The sequence below is a fragment of the Eucalyptus grandis genome, chromosome 10, assembly GCF_016545825.1.
Source record: "Eucalyptus grandis isolate ANBG69807.140 chromosome 10, ASM1654582v1, whole genome shotgun sequence".
Taxonomy (NCBI): Eukaryota; Viridiplantae; Streptophyta; class Magnoliopsida; order Myrtales; family Myrtaceae; genus Eucalyptus; species Eucalyptus grandis.
Window position 1 is genome coordinate 9,217,634 of NC_052621.1, and position 16,878 is coordinate 9,234,511.

At 40.0% G+C, this 16,878-nt stretch overlaps 1 protein-coding gene across 1 annotated transcript; it reads left to right on the plus strand.

Moving 5' to 3' along the window:
• Positions 1-2,699: 2,699 nt before the first annotated feature.
• LOC104443987 (ethylene-responsive transcription factor ERF061) lies at positions 2,700-4,455 on the plus strand. Its single transcript, XM_010057556.3, has one exon. The coding sequence runs from the start codon at positions 3,163-3,165 to the stop codon at positions 4,129-4,131; it is 969 nt and encodes a 322-aa protein (XP_010055858.2). The 5' UTR covers positions 2,700-3,162; the 3' UTR covers positions 4,132-4,455.
• The last annotated feature ends 12,423 nt before the right edge of the window (positions 4,456-16,878 follow it).

Genomic DNA, 16,878 nt, shown 5'->3' on the forward strand with positions numbered 1-16,878 from the left:
GGATCGCGTTTTGGGAGCCACCGGTTACGTCATTATGTTGATCTAGGGTTTCCTCTCTCGATGATCTCGCCCCATGCACCCGGATCGCGTTCCGAGGAAAAGTCAAATTGCATTCAGTTTGTATTTCTTCTTATAGAAAACTATGAAGACGGTGAGGAGAGGGGATCAACTTTGATTGCCTTTCTAAGCTTTTTCCTGAAGATCCAATTTTCGTTCACGACGTTCGATTCAAATTGTAACTATACAGAAAAGAAATAACTATTGGTGCGAACTCGATCCTATCCTCTCTAGTCTATGAAATGGCTGGCCATCAAGTGACTCCATAAGTTAGGTGATTTTTCATAACCTACAAGTATGGAGCTATGTAGCATGTGACGAGGGTAGGGACAAGGTAGCATCTTCCTCCATCTTTATATTTTTTACGCCTACAAATTCAGAAGGGTTTGCCTGCACAAATTCGTGCAAATGGACTCCTCGTGGCTCGTTCTTGCATGTGACAAGCTCCATAGCAAATTAGTGGTGGAGAAAGAATTGCTTGCGTCGGGAATGGATGTGAAAACTATTGATGTGTAAGATCGTCAACCTCTAGCCTTGACTTCGTCTCCACTAACCCTATGGTTCTCCAATGAATTGCGCTTTCACTTTCGATCTATTTATGCCCATCTTGCAATTGAATTGTCTGGCCTGTTTTACTACAAGAAACGAAATTGCATGTGATGATATATAAGTCCAATCCTCCGATTCCTTCTCAAGCTCTTTCCATCTTTTGGGTCACCATCGATATGTAATTTTATGTGTATAATTGCATGCTCAGAGCAGAGATAAAAGCTATATTTAATTTGGTATGAACTCCTTTAACTTAGCAATCAAATCGAACCAAATCAAAGGAATGCCTATACTTAACAGAGCTAAATAGTGGGTTTAGCCCTCCCTATATAAGGGAGTGAAAAACCCTAATCTGAATACAAGACTAGATATTTGATCTTTTGGTCACCCCCTTCTAACACACCTTGCGTTCGATCTTGATCCAAAGCCAAAATTCACTACTCCAGGGCTTTTTGCACTCCAAAGCAAGTCACTACGAGATCCATAGATTAAGTTGAAAAATCAAGGAGAATCGAGACTTATCATATTGAGATGGACGATATTATTGTTGTATTTTTAAGGAGAAGGTATAGATACAATGTGTGACATTGGTAGGTCAGTTGTAGAAGAGGTTTTGAAGTTCAAACCTAGAGCTCTTGTTCATTGAAGCCCCAATGAAATTAGAGAGGAAGAACTATAATTTTAATCTTACACAATAAATTGGTTCTGTGAGCATATCTTCCATTTGCCATTTTGCCGTGAATTCCCCGACCTAGAAAATTTCTGAGGGACATGCATTTATAATGTCAGAAGACTAAAAAGCGGTCCCTTTCAAAGGTTGAAGAACTATATTATGGGATCGCTTATTTGTCCACACACATCGCAAAGACAATCGTGATTACCCGATGGTATAGAATCATTCGTGCAATTAATACATAAACTACTCAAGGCAAAAAAAAGAAGAAAAAGAAATTTAAAGTTCTGTGCATGTGAGCAGTAGACGCGTGGCGCAAAGATTATGAAGCTGTGGAGAACTTTTTTTGGGGGGAGTTTTTTCAAAGAAAGTTAGGTCGAATTTGAGGTGACTTGGTGACATTTACATCTACATACACCTACACACACATACACACAAACACCAGCACAATAAATCGAAAAAGTAGCTTTTTAGCCCAGGAGTACGGATCGAAACTCTCTCAGCCTTTTGGGACCACGCGGAGATCTAATGGAGTTTTCAGGTCCTGATGTGCAAAAAAACCAAAATGGAAACACCCAAAATGAAAAATAAATAGAGAAAACTAGGAGGACTCCAAGCTCCATCTCCCCCACCTTCCCAAGATTTTTTACACTCTAGGGAAAGGGGGACACGCGTCCATTTGAGGTTTGTGAAATCCCAATTTTGCCCCCATCCCTTTAGAAGGTGCCGAGTCGGTTCGCACAAAATCACGCATACCATAGAAGTCGCATCACGCCACGTGATCGCATCTTCAGTTGAGAATATTTAGCCGGGCTGTGATGTTATGGCGACACGTTATTCGATTAAGGAAAGTGGTTACGTGATTTTATGACCACTTTGCTAGGAGCCAATCATGTGTTGCATGTGGTATGTTGATGGCATGGGATGGATTGTCAAAACTCATTTCAATTGCGAAGGACAAATAGTAGTTCGGGAGCAAACTTACAAACCCATCATGTACTCCAACTGGTTGAATGTAGTAATTAATATGACAAGTACATCGATCTAATTTTCAATTGGGTGTAGCAATTTGAAACAATAAAACTCAGACGAATAAAAAGATGCATTCCGATTTCAAATGTATCACCTAATGCAGTAATTTTTTTAAGTTAATTCGTTTGTCAATTCCTCATAATTCTGTCACATTCCTTTTATCTTTTTCTCGATACCCCATATTCCTATATACAAGAAGATGCCTAATTGCAAATGAGAAAGCCAGAAGGGTATAAGAGTCACTCCATAATAGTCTTCCAGGTTGTAATTGCAATAAAGATGGGAAGGAAGACAGTTAAGAAAAAAAAAATCTAAAGGAGAGAGTTTTCCCACTGCAGCTATAAATAGACCCTGCTGAATCAAAACCAGGCCCAGCATAGTAAACCCAAACACAAAACACAAGATGCCTTCCCCTCAAGAACTCCAAATGTCTACTGCTCTCAGATGCTTCTGTTTATGCAGAGACTCTCCCTTTCAGATGATGATCCTCCACCTGTGATTTCTCAGCCTATGTTCCTGTAGCTGTTTTCCCACCTCTCTGCTCACAATTCTCTGGTTCTTTCCTACTGCTCCTTTTTTTTTTCGTTGTGTTTCTTGAACACCATTCACTTTGCCACTTTGGCCGAATCCTAGTGTTCAAGTTCTTTTTGCATATTTTGCAATTCTTGAACGGTGATTTGAAAGCTCCTTTGTTTGCTTGATCCTAGAGGAAAAGAAGGGCTAGTTTTTTTTTTTTCCCTGACCGTTTCCTCCACTCCTCAGATTAGACTTCACTCCCTGCAAAAACCCTGTTTTTAACCCCCGGGGGAAATAAAAAAGGGAGGGAAAGACACCGGTTTTTCCATAACGAAATGGAAATGATTCAACAAGACCAGAACTCATCCTCACAAAACAACATTGACATCGGATCATCGCTGTCTCAACTGATTTTAGCTGGCGGAAGCAGCACCATAGACTCGATCTTCTCTTTATGTTCATCAACATCACAAACACCGACACCAGCTCCTACTGCACTCCCAAGCACAATCACCAGCCCCTCTGTTTTTGAGCCACTGGGCTCCTCCGTTTATCTCCTCCAAAGAGATCTCCTCCACAAGTTCACTCAGAGAAACGGGTCATCGTCAAACTTCTCTTACACGTCGACCCCGCTTCGGACTTCGGTGTTTTCGACCGCTTACCCGAGTCCATGCAAGAAGAAGCTCTACAGGGGTGTGAGACAGAGGCATTGGGGCAAATGGGTGGCCGAGATCAGGCTCCCGCAGAACAGGATGAGAGTGTGGTTGGGCACGTACGACACTGCTGAAGCAGCTGCTTATGCATATGATAGGGCTGCTTATAAATTAAGAGGTGAATATGCGAGGTTGAACTTCCCGAACCTTAAGGATCCGAGCAAGTTGGGGTTCGGCGACGGCTCGAGATTGAACGCTTTGAAGAGCTCGGTGGATGCTAAGATTCAGGCCATTTGTCAGAAGGTGAAAAGGGAGAGGGCCAAGAAGAGTGCAAAGAACAGCAGCGGTAGTTCTAATGGCGGTGTTGGTGGCAAGAGCGAGAGCGAGAAAGTCACGAAAGTCGATTCGTCCTGCTCTTCGTCGACGTTGTCACCGCCGTCGCCACTGTTTCTTGGCGAAGAGGATTGGACAAGCGAGCTGATGGCATCTGACGTTTCGGAGGATGGGTTTTGGAAGTGTGAGAATTCGCAGCCTTCTTGCTCGGTCGATGGCTCGGCGGTCGTTGCTGAGGAGTCAGAGAGTGAAGGATGCTCGCTTGCTAAAATGCCGTCGTTTGATCCGGAGTTGATCTGGGAAGTGCTTGCAAATTAGATGTAAGGAAATTTTTCTTGGCATGAATAGCAGAGGAATTTTGCGCTTAGTAGGAAGGAATCTTATCTACATAATCGGAACTTAGTCCGCTTCAATTGTAAATTCATGGTTTTCTTAGGCTCTTAAGGTTGTCAGGATGCTCTCTCTCTCTCTCTCTCTCTCTCTCTCTCTCTCTCTCGTTCTCGTTTAATTTGGGCATTGAATGTGGAGTACCAGTCCTTCTGTCTCGTCTGGCTCTCTCGTGTATCAGGACGATAACGTTTCGTGTAGTAAGCCCTCCCAATTACACGGAAATATAACATGGAGTATCTGTCGAGTCCCTTATATATTCGATTTCCAAGTGTTGTAGCGATCTATCTTTTAGCGTGAACCGATTGTTATATACTATGCTGTTACAGATCTATGAAATCTGAATCGTTTTGGGAAAAACTGTGGAATTTTTCTTGAGGAGGCCTCCGCGGAGGAAAAGGTACACTGTTGGACAGGAGGGTGGAATTTATAGGTGCTGCAGCATTATTAATCCTGAAATGAGCTCAGCCACGGTAACGACTTATCCTCCACGCATCTTTCTGATGAAAAAGCAACATGTAAACAGGTTGTCATATTAACAGGTTGTGGTCCTATCTCTGATCCTCTACTTGAATGAGATAGGAAAGACCAAGTCTCCATATCCAGCCCCGTCTTCGGATCGATGATTCAGCAAAACTAGTTCCGTGCAATCTTTTCTTTTGGGACCAACTTGACGATGCTGTGACACAAGGACATGAACAATGCAAATTGGGGGGAGGATGGGCCACGCATCACGCAATCGATCTTAATTAGGCGATACCCAGAAAAACTCAGCGCATTCCATTTCGTTCAGCACGATTATCTGTCCTCCATAATCTTGATGGTTGGTGAAAAGAGCATAAAGTGACTACTTTTTTGAGAGCGTTACGACATATGCTGCATTCACAAGATGAAAAACATATGCAATGAAGCACCCTTAGTTCCGTACAATGGAAAATTGATATGGGATGGCTACAGGAAAACTCTTGCCGCTCCCATTTTCCTCGTTAAATGCACGAACAACCAGGACTTGTGGTAGCATTCCAGCAAAAGGAGCGCCAGAGGCAAACAAACGATGGACGCTTATCAACTTAAGTTATTCCTTGATTGCTGCAGGCGACAATTGTATGCACTTTTCTATCTCCTCTGCAAGAAACAGAAAGCATGTGCTTGATGGAACGTTCTCGAATTGAACGGATAATCTACTGCTTCCCCTTGTTCAAATGGATGTTCGGACAGATGATAATATCAGGGAAAAGGTGCACGGAACAGCGACCAAGTGACCTGCTTAGAACAGGACTCGCTAGGAACTGATCAGACTCTCTCTTTCCTTTATTAAACGAGAAATGCAAGTGATCATGCTTAATGAACTGCAAGTGCAAGTCAAGATGACTCCAGCAAATCCTCATTTGAAGGGGCTCAGAATCTTTCATTTCTCAATCTATCTGTAGGATAGTGCCAGAACCAATTGAAATAACAGATAGTGAGTCAAAACGTAGTCCTATCATCAAACCAATTCAATGGTTGGCAGGATGAAATGCAAGTCTCAGTAAGGGCTGCAAAAATGATGATCCGAAGCATCACGCTGCTCTTCCAAGTGAGGTTCTGTCCAGTTTTGGCATGAAATGGAAAGTGAAACATGCGTAACTGCTAACTGGTCACACGTGGAAACACGAAAAGTTGATAATTTATTTTCTTTCCATCATCCATATCAGCTCCTGTTGAGTTCTCGCAGAAGTTGTAAGGCAAAAAAGCTCAAATAAGAACCCGCGAACCAGTACTCTTTTGTTTTAGAGAAGAGCGAACCCATGGGCACACGTCATTCTATCTACATCTGTGACATCTGGAGGATATTCTAGACACTGTAATGCCGGACCAGAAGATATTCTGCACTTATGAATGATTTAAACTTGATTTATTTGTCTTATATACCATCAGAAAGCTGAACGACTGAATGATAGGCTTTATCAATCGCTATAACTGAAGAAGCATGAATTTCAGCTTGAACAAGTACTCAATACAAGGTACATACATGACGGTTCATGAGGAAGACGAACGGAAAATGTGAAATATGCTTCTCTCACCAGCCAGTGTTCCAACATGAGAAACAGCAGCTAAGAAAATGATTCTTTCGGAAACTACAGGCACTGAACTCTGATTATTAATGGCTAACTCATATTGAGGCCTCATGGTCGCGGAAAAATGGATGACTCGGGAGAGATTAAGTTCCTAGCAATCAGTATTGGTCAAGTGTACGAAACTTGCCCGGCACTGCGGTAGGTCCGTATTCCTCGCAATTATTCGGGTCAATTGGGACAGAAACGTGACCTGGCTTAAAGGGAAAATAAATGAAGTGATATTACTAAGGACCAATTTGTTAATGCTATTGAAAGATAACGTGGACGTGGAAAAGGAAAAAGACATGATCTGAGATTCCAAGAAAATTGCCATTTGTTTTCTAATGCCACTGCACCCGTTTTCAGCTGTACACAAAATGGCGCCTTTAGCAAATGGTCCATGTGTTCAGAAACCTGCAGGTCAATGGGTCAGAGAATAGTCAAGTAGGCATGCAAAGTTACCTGAAAGTCTCCACTCGCCAGCTAGCTTATATTCATCTTATAGTAAAATTGACATACTATTCGAGGGAGACGAGTTTCTGAACAACAAGAAAACTGAGCTTTAAATTATCTCTTCAATGCATATCCGCAGTCCTTGCTTATGCTGCAAAGAAGAGGCAATATATGTCTGAGAGAGCTTGCATATAGGGGTCCAGTTTCCTGAAGCATTTGATGCTCTTTATCCAGATCTATCATGAAAATACAACTTGTTAGCCCAATAGGATAGTTTGCTTCAATAGCAATTCCAGAAAACGAAATGAACTATGGGATAAAAGAAAATCAGGAAATTAAACCTTATGAGATCATGTTAGATGCCGTGACACACGCGACCATATTTTCTAATGGGGTCAGTATTTCCATTCCAGGAATCAGAAGCTGGATGGACTCTAGAGACAACAGCGACAGCATAACAAACATCTCAAGTTTCTCTTGATAGAAACAATGACAATTGAAATTTAATTGTCTATCAGCATGCATGTGCATGCCCCACTTCATGGGTTCACAGACTCTGGCATATGGAGGATAAGAAGAGTCCATGGGACATCAAGGAAATAGTGCAACCGACAGACTGACCAATCTTGCATCATCAGCCAACCAATTGACTCGAAAAGTTGACTGTGCAGCAGTTTGTCTTTTTACTCTACCGACTGGACACTTATACAATAACATGCTTTAGAAGTAGACCAAAGCCCTTTTCAAGGACATAGCGCTCCTGAGTAATTTTTATGCACTCCTACTCTGAAGCCTTTTTAAAATGTTTCCTATTTTGAATAATTTTCCTAATTAGAGTACGTTTCCTAAGGAGAGTTTTCCTATTTCAGATTTTGATAATATTGTCATAATAGCTAATAATAATTCATATAGTGTTGATTATGTTTTGTATGTTATTAAGCATTGTCGATTGATGGATGGATTGGAATTTTTGGTTCTTAGTTTGATGCTATACCAAATAAGACCTGATTTACTACTTATCAGTGCATAGATAGTAGTAATGTACAGTTGGAAAACAACGCTAAGTGTGATGTTGTGGATGTTGGTAATATTAGAATTAGAATGCATTTTGGTATCGTGAGCACATCGACTATGGTGAGGCACATTCCAAGTTAGTAATATTAGAATTAGAATGCATGACGGTATCGTGAGCACATTGACTATGGTGAGGCACATTCCAAAATTGAAGAAGAACCTGATTTGTTGAGTACCCTAGATTTAGCTAAGTGTTGGTATGCTTTAGAATGTGGAGTTTTGAAGAGTGTTCAAGGTGCCTTGGTGAAATGAAAAAATAAAAAATAAAAAGTCAAACATAGTGGCCTATATAAGCTTCAAGGCGAGACATGACAAATTTCATCGCGAAGACTTTGAATGCATCTTTCGAGAGTCTGAATTGTAGCTTATGCATTTAGAATACATTAATAATAGAAGTTTGAAGGTTCTAAGTGAAAGGAATCTATTGAGTGGTTATGCTGTTGATGAATCGAACATATGCAGGTGCTGTGATTTAGATCAATAGTGGAAAATGCATTTCAGTACTATTGTCGGGTTAACCACGAGGACTGCAAAGTTTTTCACTTGGATATATGCAAGTTTCGTGATTTCCTTCAAGAAAAAGTGTCATATTTAGGCTAACTAGATTTTCTTCAAGAAAGAGTGCCATATTTAGGCTAAGTACATGTGCGAACTAACAGTAGTATGGAGTTTTATTTGGAGTTGTTAGAAAAATTCTACATGAAGGAAGGCAAAGTGAAACATCACACCAGCACTAGTAAATCACAATATGTTGCGGAGTTAATGAGCAAAATATTACTAAAGATGGCCTATAAAATACTCTCTAGTGCTAGTACAAATAGAGATTTCTGGCAAATGCGCTTAATACGATAAGCTACTTTGAGAATAGATATCCTTCAATTGTGATTGGATGTTGGACTCCCGAAGAAGTGTGGTTAAATTATGTTCTTATAATAATTGGTTGTCCATATTAGGTTCGAACAAGTGATGGTAAACTTGGTGGAACGGCAAGAAAGTACATTTTCCTAGGTTATGCACAAGGTGAGTGAGGCTATTGGTTGTGGTGCCCGAAATTAAATTCAAATGTTATTAGCAAAGAAGTTACATTTAACAATTCTTCATTACTTCTTAGTAGGAGTGTTTATAGCAGTGTTCATACGCATTTGAATAGTGTTTAGCTCAAGATGGAGTTACAACTAAAAACTTTTGAGGTAGCGATAGTTCTATGCTTATAGCGAGGTGAAGCCTGAAAAGCCAACAATTATTGTAACTGTTGAGTTTAATGAGTTGAGTATTTGATCTCCTGATACATATGCATGAAACAATAGTTTTACTTTATTTGTGGTAGAGAAAGTTGTGTTGGAAAATATTTGTGGAACAATTAAAGGTGCAGGTGGAGTTCGTATTTTAATAATTATTGCGAAGTTCAAGCGAGACTTAAACTTAGAAGATGTTTGTGGCAATATATAGGGCTGTGGCAGAATAACAAATATATTTGAAATCTAGAGAAGCGATTGTGACTTTACTCAAACTTGAGCTAAGGTGGATATTGTTGAGATATGTCTCAAGTTTGAGCCCGAAAAGGAAGGTTTCTAAGTCAAGTAGGTTTTCTATTTTGAATGAGTTGCCTAATTGGATTACGTTTTCTAAGGAGAGGTTTCTTATTTTTGATCCAATTCTTACGCGTGCATGCACGCACATATATGAAGTGGATTTTTTTTTTTTTTTTCTGAAGAGTATCAAAGAGAGTTGCTACTTGTGAATTACACCTTGAAAATATTCGAATGCGTTGAAATCAATTAAATCTTGTAAGTAAGATTTGTGAATTCCTTTGCAAGATAAAGAGATTATTTCATGAAGAATTGTTAAGCTAAAACATTATGTGAGTTATTGGATGTAATTGAGGCATAAAAACACTTAGAGTGTTAATGACTTGAGTGTGGTTGTAATTTATGTTGTATCACTTGATCTATAATGGAATTTTTAGCTATTACCCCTATGAATGTGGATCATCCAACCAAAACATGTCTTGTGTTCTATCTATTTTTTTGTTCGATCACTTGTTTCCGCAACATAGTGATAGAGGAAGTAAAGTTTGGATCTTTTTGAGGTGTGCCGATTAATGAGTAATCGTAGCCCCAAAAAAAAACATTGAAGATCATCACTTTTATATGGGCACAACATTTTGTCAATATTTGGTTGGGCCATTATTGAAAATTTCATGGACAAATTAGTCAAAAGGGAATCTTTTCATGGATCTAAATTATTGCACCTCACAAAGCAAATAGGGTTAGCAAGAGAAGAGTGCCAAACCCAATTTTGTCCGTTGCACATGAGCTTGGAGCTTACCAGCCGTTGAACTGTGTCCACCCACGTGGGTCTATATGATTTTATGGCCAATATCTATTGAGTCCATGTGCTCTAGGTACATGTGATGAATTATCTCCAAGAGGACTCATCTTGGAAATGAGAAGTAGAGATCACTACATGGCGAATTTAAGCATGTTTTAGGTATTTGGCATTTACTTAATTCCATTGGGGCAAAAGCTCAAAGATCCTACCAATGCCAAGCAAAATCCTATTGGTATTGTTTACCAAATCTTCACGAGACAAAAAGGTCATCTCATAATTGAGATCTAATCAACCGGTGTTGTTGTTGACTATCTATAGCCTACAATCTTTGGATTCACACCCCACGCCTCACCTCCATCAAGTTTTTCCATCTAACTCTCAACATTTTCAATCAGATTTGTTTGGACACTGCATGTGAAATCTAAATTGCGTGGAAGAACGGCTGGGAAGGAGTCACTTCAATAGCATTGAACGTCAAGATTATCAAGAAGTCAGTCGACCAAACTCGGCAAAATAGTAGAGTCGAGCTTGACCATTTTTATCATGGACTAGACTTTGGCTAGAAGCACAAGGCTTAGCCTCATTCAGGTTCACTTGACTTGATTGATGTCAGCATATTTGAGCTTGAGTTGCTTGATTAATGTATATCAATCTTCCATAAGTTTAGGTCAATCTCCAACTTAAAACTCAAGCAGGATCTCCTCTACTGCTCAAAGTATAATAAAAATGGAATATAAGGTGCATATCCAGTGCACACTTACATCTGCACACCTAATTCAAGAGCATCGACATTCCACATATATTTATGAGATATTACAAAAGAGGGTGTGACATGAGACTTATATCAATATTACCAACTCATTACTGTATTTTTCTAAGTAATTAATACTATCTTACCTTAAATGCATGGCCGCTTCCTTTAAAAGCTTGATGTGTCTATACATCTACATTCTTATTGACTTCACTATTGCACCACCTACATAAGCCTCTATCCATAAAGCAAAAGGGCGCATTTACGGATGACACATCTCGTGCGGCGTCAGCGGTGCCCGTCGGCCACTGTGCGGCGTCGAAGTCAGCTTACCCTCGATCTAGGGTTCTTGCTCATTCTTCCACATCCTATCCTAACCACAATGAGAGCCAAGTCTGAACCACCGTTATTGCCACGAAAAGCCTCTCGACGTCAGCCTCACTCATCATCAAATGTCTTTTCAAAGTCTCTGAAAGAGCCCATTCGAAGAGACCCCCCGGAAAAAAGGAGAAAAGGGGGTTTCTGGAAGTGATGGAATGGGATTTGGGATTGATAGCGGAATCGTCAAACCGACGGGGGGTCCAGCAAGCGATGACTTTCGAAAGACGATGCAATAAAACCTCGAAAAAAGAGCAAGTTTGGATCGATTCTTGCTCGTGGAGGGACAGCTCATGGCCGTGGTGGAAGAAAAAGTAGAGGCCTGACGTGACTTGGGGTCACATATGACATTCCCATTTATTTAATTTTTGTGTTAAGCTTTGACTAAAAGCTTCCCTTTCAGCCATCGTCCACCAAGTATTAATGATCACGAAGGACTGGTTTGAATGGTGAGACCTAACTAGCAAGCTCCATCATTTCGGATGCCGATGTATATGATCATCTGGTTTAGGCGGGTTAAGGATTCGAACTTTGCACCAAAACCTTGAGTATTGTTTCTAAACTTCTCTTAATATTTAATGGTCCGTATTTAGTCACTATCTTCCTTAATCTCGATTTTATCAATATGTCCAAATGCCAAGAAAAATCATTCGCAAGGTCTATTGCCGCCTTCACCTTCTTCTTCCCCATTTTTTGTTGCTGCCACCACGTTCACTCTTGTCAAGTGTAGTAAACATAACCATGTCTCATGTAATTTGATCCTTTTGCATTGCAAGAATACCTCAATGAGAAATCACTTCATCGACCTTGTCCGCCGAATCACTATTATTGGTGCTATATTGCTACTATAATCGTATGTTTAAATTCGTTGGCAGCAACATAAATGGTAGATATTGCATGTTAAATCGCAATTTTTCAACATAATTTTCAACTTCTTGATTGGCATGCGTTGCTAAACCCACGCACATCACATCAATAAAACTATAGATGCTTCTCGCATCTTATCTTGTCATTTAGGAAAAACCTATCAGTGTTTAGATCTGAGTCGCAAGGCAAACGGAACATGAGGATGAACTTCCTCATCCCTACCATTTTTGGCCTTTTTGAGGAAGAAATGGCTACAGGAACGCCCTAGTTTTTAGACCACGTATGGTCCATGTCCCAAGTGTGGAGATGTAGAAAGTGAGTGATTAGTCGATAGAATTAAATTCATTGGCTCTTTTCTTTTTCTTTTTTGTTTCCTCTTACATCACATGATTTGATCGGAGTTTGGATTGAAACAAACTATTATACTAACGCCGTCTTAGCCACTATCTCGTTTTTGTTCCATTTTTTTTTTATGTTCCATAATGCTAATAATTGTCGAAGTATCCCACGTTACTTAACAATAGATCTTATATGCTCTTTATACATATGCAATTTTTCTCCACCTTATAATTTAAGTTTTAGAAGTAAATTTTCTGATATAATAATCACGAAAAGTTATACATGTCAAATTCCAGCCAAAGTATGACAAAAAAAAAGAAAAAAGAGTCTAGCCAAAGAAAATATACGATAAAAAGAACAAACAAAAAAGTGTTGGATGGAAAGGATGCCATTTGGAACCTGTGACTCCTGACGACCCGATTGACCCGAGCCCCATTGGCAAGACTCCATACATCATGTTGGCATCACCCTTACATCATAAGTCCTTCTATTTCTTTTTTTAATTGACAAAAGGGGAAAAATGGATCGAGTGATGATAAAAATGGCAAAATTTGGGGCATGGCACGAGTGAAAATACATCAAGTTACTCGCAAGTAGTTAATCGAATCCCTATTGTTTTTTTTTCTTCGACATATGTAACAGGCATAAAAATTGATCCAAAAATTGTTAAGAGTTCATATAATACTTGACCTTAATTAATACGAGTAGATTATGATTGAATTGAGTCAAGTTATTCTCTAATGTCTTGGCACTCCAATGGAGCCAAGCTTATACACAGAAATCAATATCCAATCGAGCTTGAGTCAAATTTCAAATACCGAGTACGAAAATTTGGGTAGAGAACGGGATACGCGATCACCATACCTCGACACGAGAAAGAGAGATTGAGAGGATCGATCTTTCTGACGGAGTCACGAGATTTTGGCACGTCCATGATATCGTGGTCCGAGAGGAGGAGGGGGAGAAGGGGGGGTGATAAAGCGACACGTGGGTGACGGAAGCGCGGAGGGCGGCGAGAACGGAGGGTGTCGGGATCACAGGAGGAGGAGTCGGAGTGGGGACCACACGACAGGGGACAGCCAGCGACCCGCGAGGCTGTCCGGTCACTGCCAAAACTCTACTTTTTCTCTCCTTGCGGGAGGTTCCAAGATTCCACAGCAAGGCCCATTTGCTCCCGCTGAATTCCAAAGCGGCCGACTGATGAATTGATGGCACATCGCCCATTCCCATCTTATCCAAATTTGGAAAAAGAAAAATTCGTTTAAATAAAAATGTTATTCGGACAGAATACATTGTGTGAACGTGATCAATACCATGCATGCTTATCCCTAAGCGAGCGTACTCGGTTCGGATGGACTCGATGGAAGAATTTGGATGCATTCGGATGTACATGCATGTCACATCTCGTCCGCCAACTAAGTCAGTATAAGTTTATTTCTATTGTGAAGTTGGCGTGCAGTGTTTTTGGAAAAGTTGCCAAGGAAGCATGGAAGAGTTAGAGCCAAACCCACGGAAGGCATTCTGCCAAGGTTTCTACGGATTAGAGTACTCTCGGCCGGCTTGGTCGATTTTGATTTGTTTTTTTTTCAAATTACTAGGAGTTTACTAAATAAGATCAACAATCCAATAATTTCAATATCGAGTGTTCCTCTTTTCAATAGTACCCTAAACCTACCGAGAAATGCTTTTCTAGGCATCTTCGCTCACCAACCTGTGTCATCATCCATGTCACAAGGAAAGCTAACATACATAACAGAGTGGCACATTTTTATCCATCTCTCGATCGGGGTCGCAACTAGCTGTGACAGCAAGTTTCGAGCAAACCACTATAACGAGGAACGATATATTCTCTTCCACAAGCAGCCCATGTTCCCGTCCGAACTCTCTTTTCACACCCCGACACTTAGGAACGATGTCATTAGACGTAACGATAATGCCCATAGATTAACCAACACAGATCAAGCTAGAGGGAGAGATGGAGATGAAGAGATAACAGTGACATCGAAGCAGACAAAATCGGTGGGGCAGAAAAGAGAGAAAGGCACGAGGTGGGTAGGCGGGAAGACGGGTGAGATCCGAAACGTAATCGCAGGGGAGAGCGACGGTACTGCCTCGAGGATTAATTTTTCTACTTCTCCCAACACCACCGCATTGATGAAGTTGAAGATCGGAGTGTCCTTTCACCAGCTGTGCGTTCCAGAAAAAAAAAAAAAAGGATCGCCCCCTCGTGGGAATCTTTACGTCTTTAATGCTGGATGGCCCCGCCATGAAGACAAGACCGTATCCAAAAGGAAAGAGAGAGAGAGAGAGAAGAAGAGGGTATAACGCGTTTGCAGAACGGTGGATAGGTTTCTTCAATGATTTTGCCGTACACCGGATCGTGTTCGGAGAAAAGGTCAAATCACATTAAATTCGTAATTTTTCTTTTCGAAAACAAAAAGGCCAAGGAGAGCCAGTCGACGTTGGCTGTCCTTCTAACTATCGTCGTGGAAGAAGAAAACCCAAAAAAGAAAAAAAAAAAAAAAAATGATAAAAGTTAAAAATATTAAAAGAAATTTTAATTCAAAAGGAATTTGAGATTTTACAAACGTATTTCTATTTCGAAATGGAAATTTTGAATAATTACCAAATACTTTCAAATGTTCAAAAATTCTTCTATGAAATAGAATAAAAGAAATTATTTTTAAGAAAAAATTGTTCCAAAAACATAATGATTATTAAACGTATCTTAAGTTACACTCTACATGTAGAGAGCTATATAGCATGTGATGAGTGCACGAACAGGGTAGCATCTTCCTCCTCCTCTTTATATCTTTTAGGGTTAATGATTTAAGAAGGTTTGCCTACATGAATTCGTGCAAACAACTCAATGTGAATCGATTTCACATGGGACAAGCTCCATGCCAGTTAGTGGTGGTGGAGAAAGAATTGCTCAAACGGGGAAGTGGATGTGATAAATCGTGAATCTCTAGCTTTGACTTTTGTTTCGACTAACCCTAGGGTTCTCTGATGAATTGCGCTTTCACTTTCGATCTTTTCCTGCCCATCTTGCATTTGCAATGTCTGGTCCATTTTGCCATAAGAAACGAAATTGCATGCAATGATATGTAAGTCCAGTTCTCCGGTTCCTTCTCAAGCCTTTGTTTTCCAGCTTTTGGGTCACCATCGGTGTGTAATTTTGTGCTTGTAATTGCACGCTCAATGCAAAGACAAAGCTATATTGAATTTTGTATGAAGTCAGTTTAACTTAGGAACCGAATACAACGAATACCACTACCTAAAAAGAGCTAAATAGTGGACGTAGCCCTCCTTACAAAAGGTTGTGAAAAACCCTAAGTTGAATGCAAGACTATAACATTCGATCTTTCAGGCATCTTGTTCTAACTCACACAACGTTCAATCTTGATCCAAAGCCAAAATTCACTAAAATTAAGTAGCTACAAGATCCATAAATTAGGTTGAAAAATCAAAGTGAATCAAATGTTCAATATCAAGATGAGCAACATTATTGTTCTATTATAAAGGATAAGATATAAATACAACATATCAAGTTGACTTGTGAAGAAGCAAGTCAATTACAAAGGAGTTTTTGAAGTTTGAACATAAAGCTCTCTTTTTAGAAAGTCCAATGATATTAGAAAGCAAGAACTATATGGTTAATTTAACACTATGAGTCAGTTCTACCATCATGCTCTTCTGCAACCATTCTGTTGTGAATCTGAAAAATTCTGAAGTAGTTTTAAGATATGCATTAATGATGTCGGAAGACTAAAAAGTAATTCCTTTGAAAGGTCGAAAAATCGTGTTATGAAATAGCTTGTCGCGGATTTCTATACATGTCACAGAGACAGCCGTAGATAACCGATAGTGTTGAATCATCATGTAATTATTACATAAACCAAAAAAAATTGAAGTCCTCTGCATGTGAGCAGGAAACGCGTGGCGCAGAAATTGTGAAGCTTTGGAGAACTTTTTTTTTTTTTTTTCATTTTTAAAAGAGGAGTAGGTTGAGTTTGCCATGACTCTGTGACATTTACATCTACACCTATACACACAGAGACACAAAAACCAGCACAATAAATCGAAAAGGCAGCCTTTAGCCTAGGAGTGCGGGTAGAAACTCTCCCAGTCTTTTGGGACCACGCGGAGATCTGATGGAGTTTTGTGCAAAACATTCAAAATGAAAACAGCCAAGGAACCAGGAGGCTTTGGACTACCTAAGCCAGCTCCGTCGTCAAGGGGTATTCCATCCCCAATAATTCCCTAATGAGGTGCCCCGGTACGTGTTGGAAGTGAACATTTTTCTTCCTCACTACTGAGAATACCAACCATTTTCACACCAAAAAGAAGCTATGCTTTAGTAACTTCTCACTTCAAATCATTCCCACA

Excerpts from the sequence above, each read along its gene's own strand:
- LOC104443987 (XM_010057556.3), top strand. The coding sequence starts at position 3,163 with ATGGAAATGATTCAACAAGACCAGAACTCATCCTCACAAAACAACATT.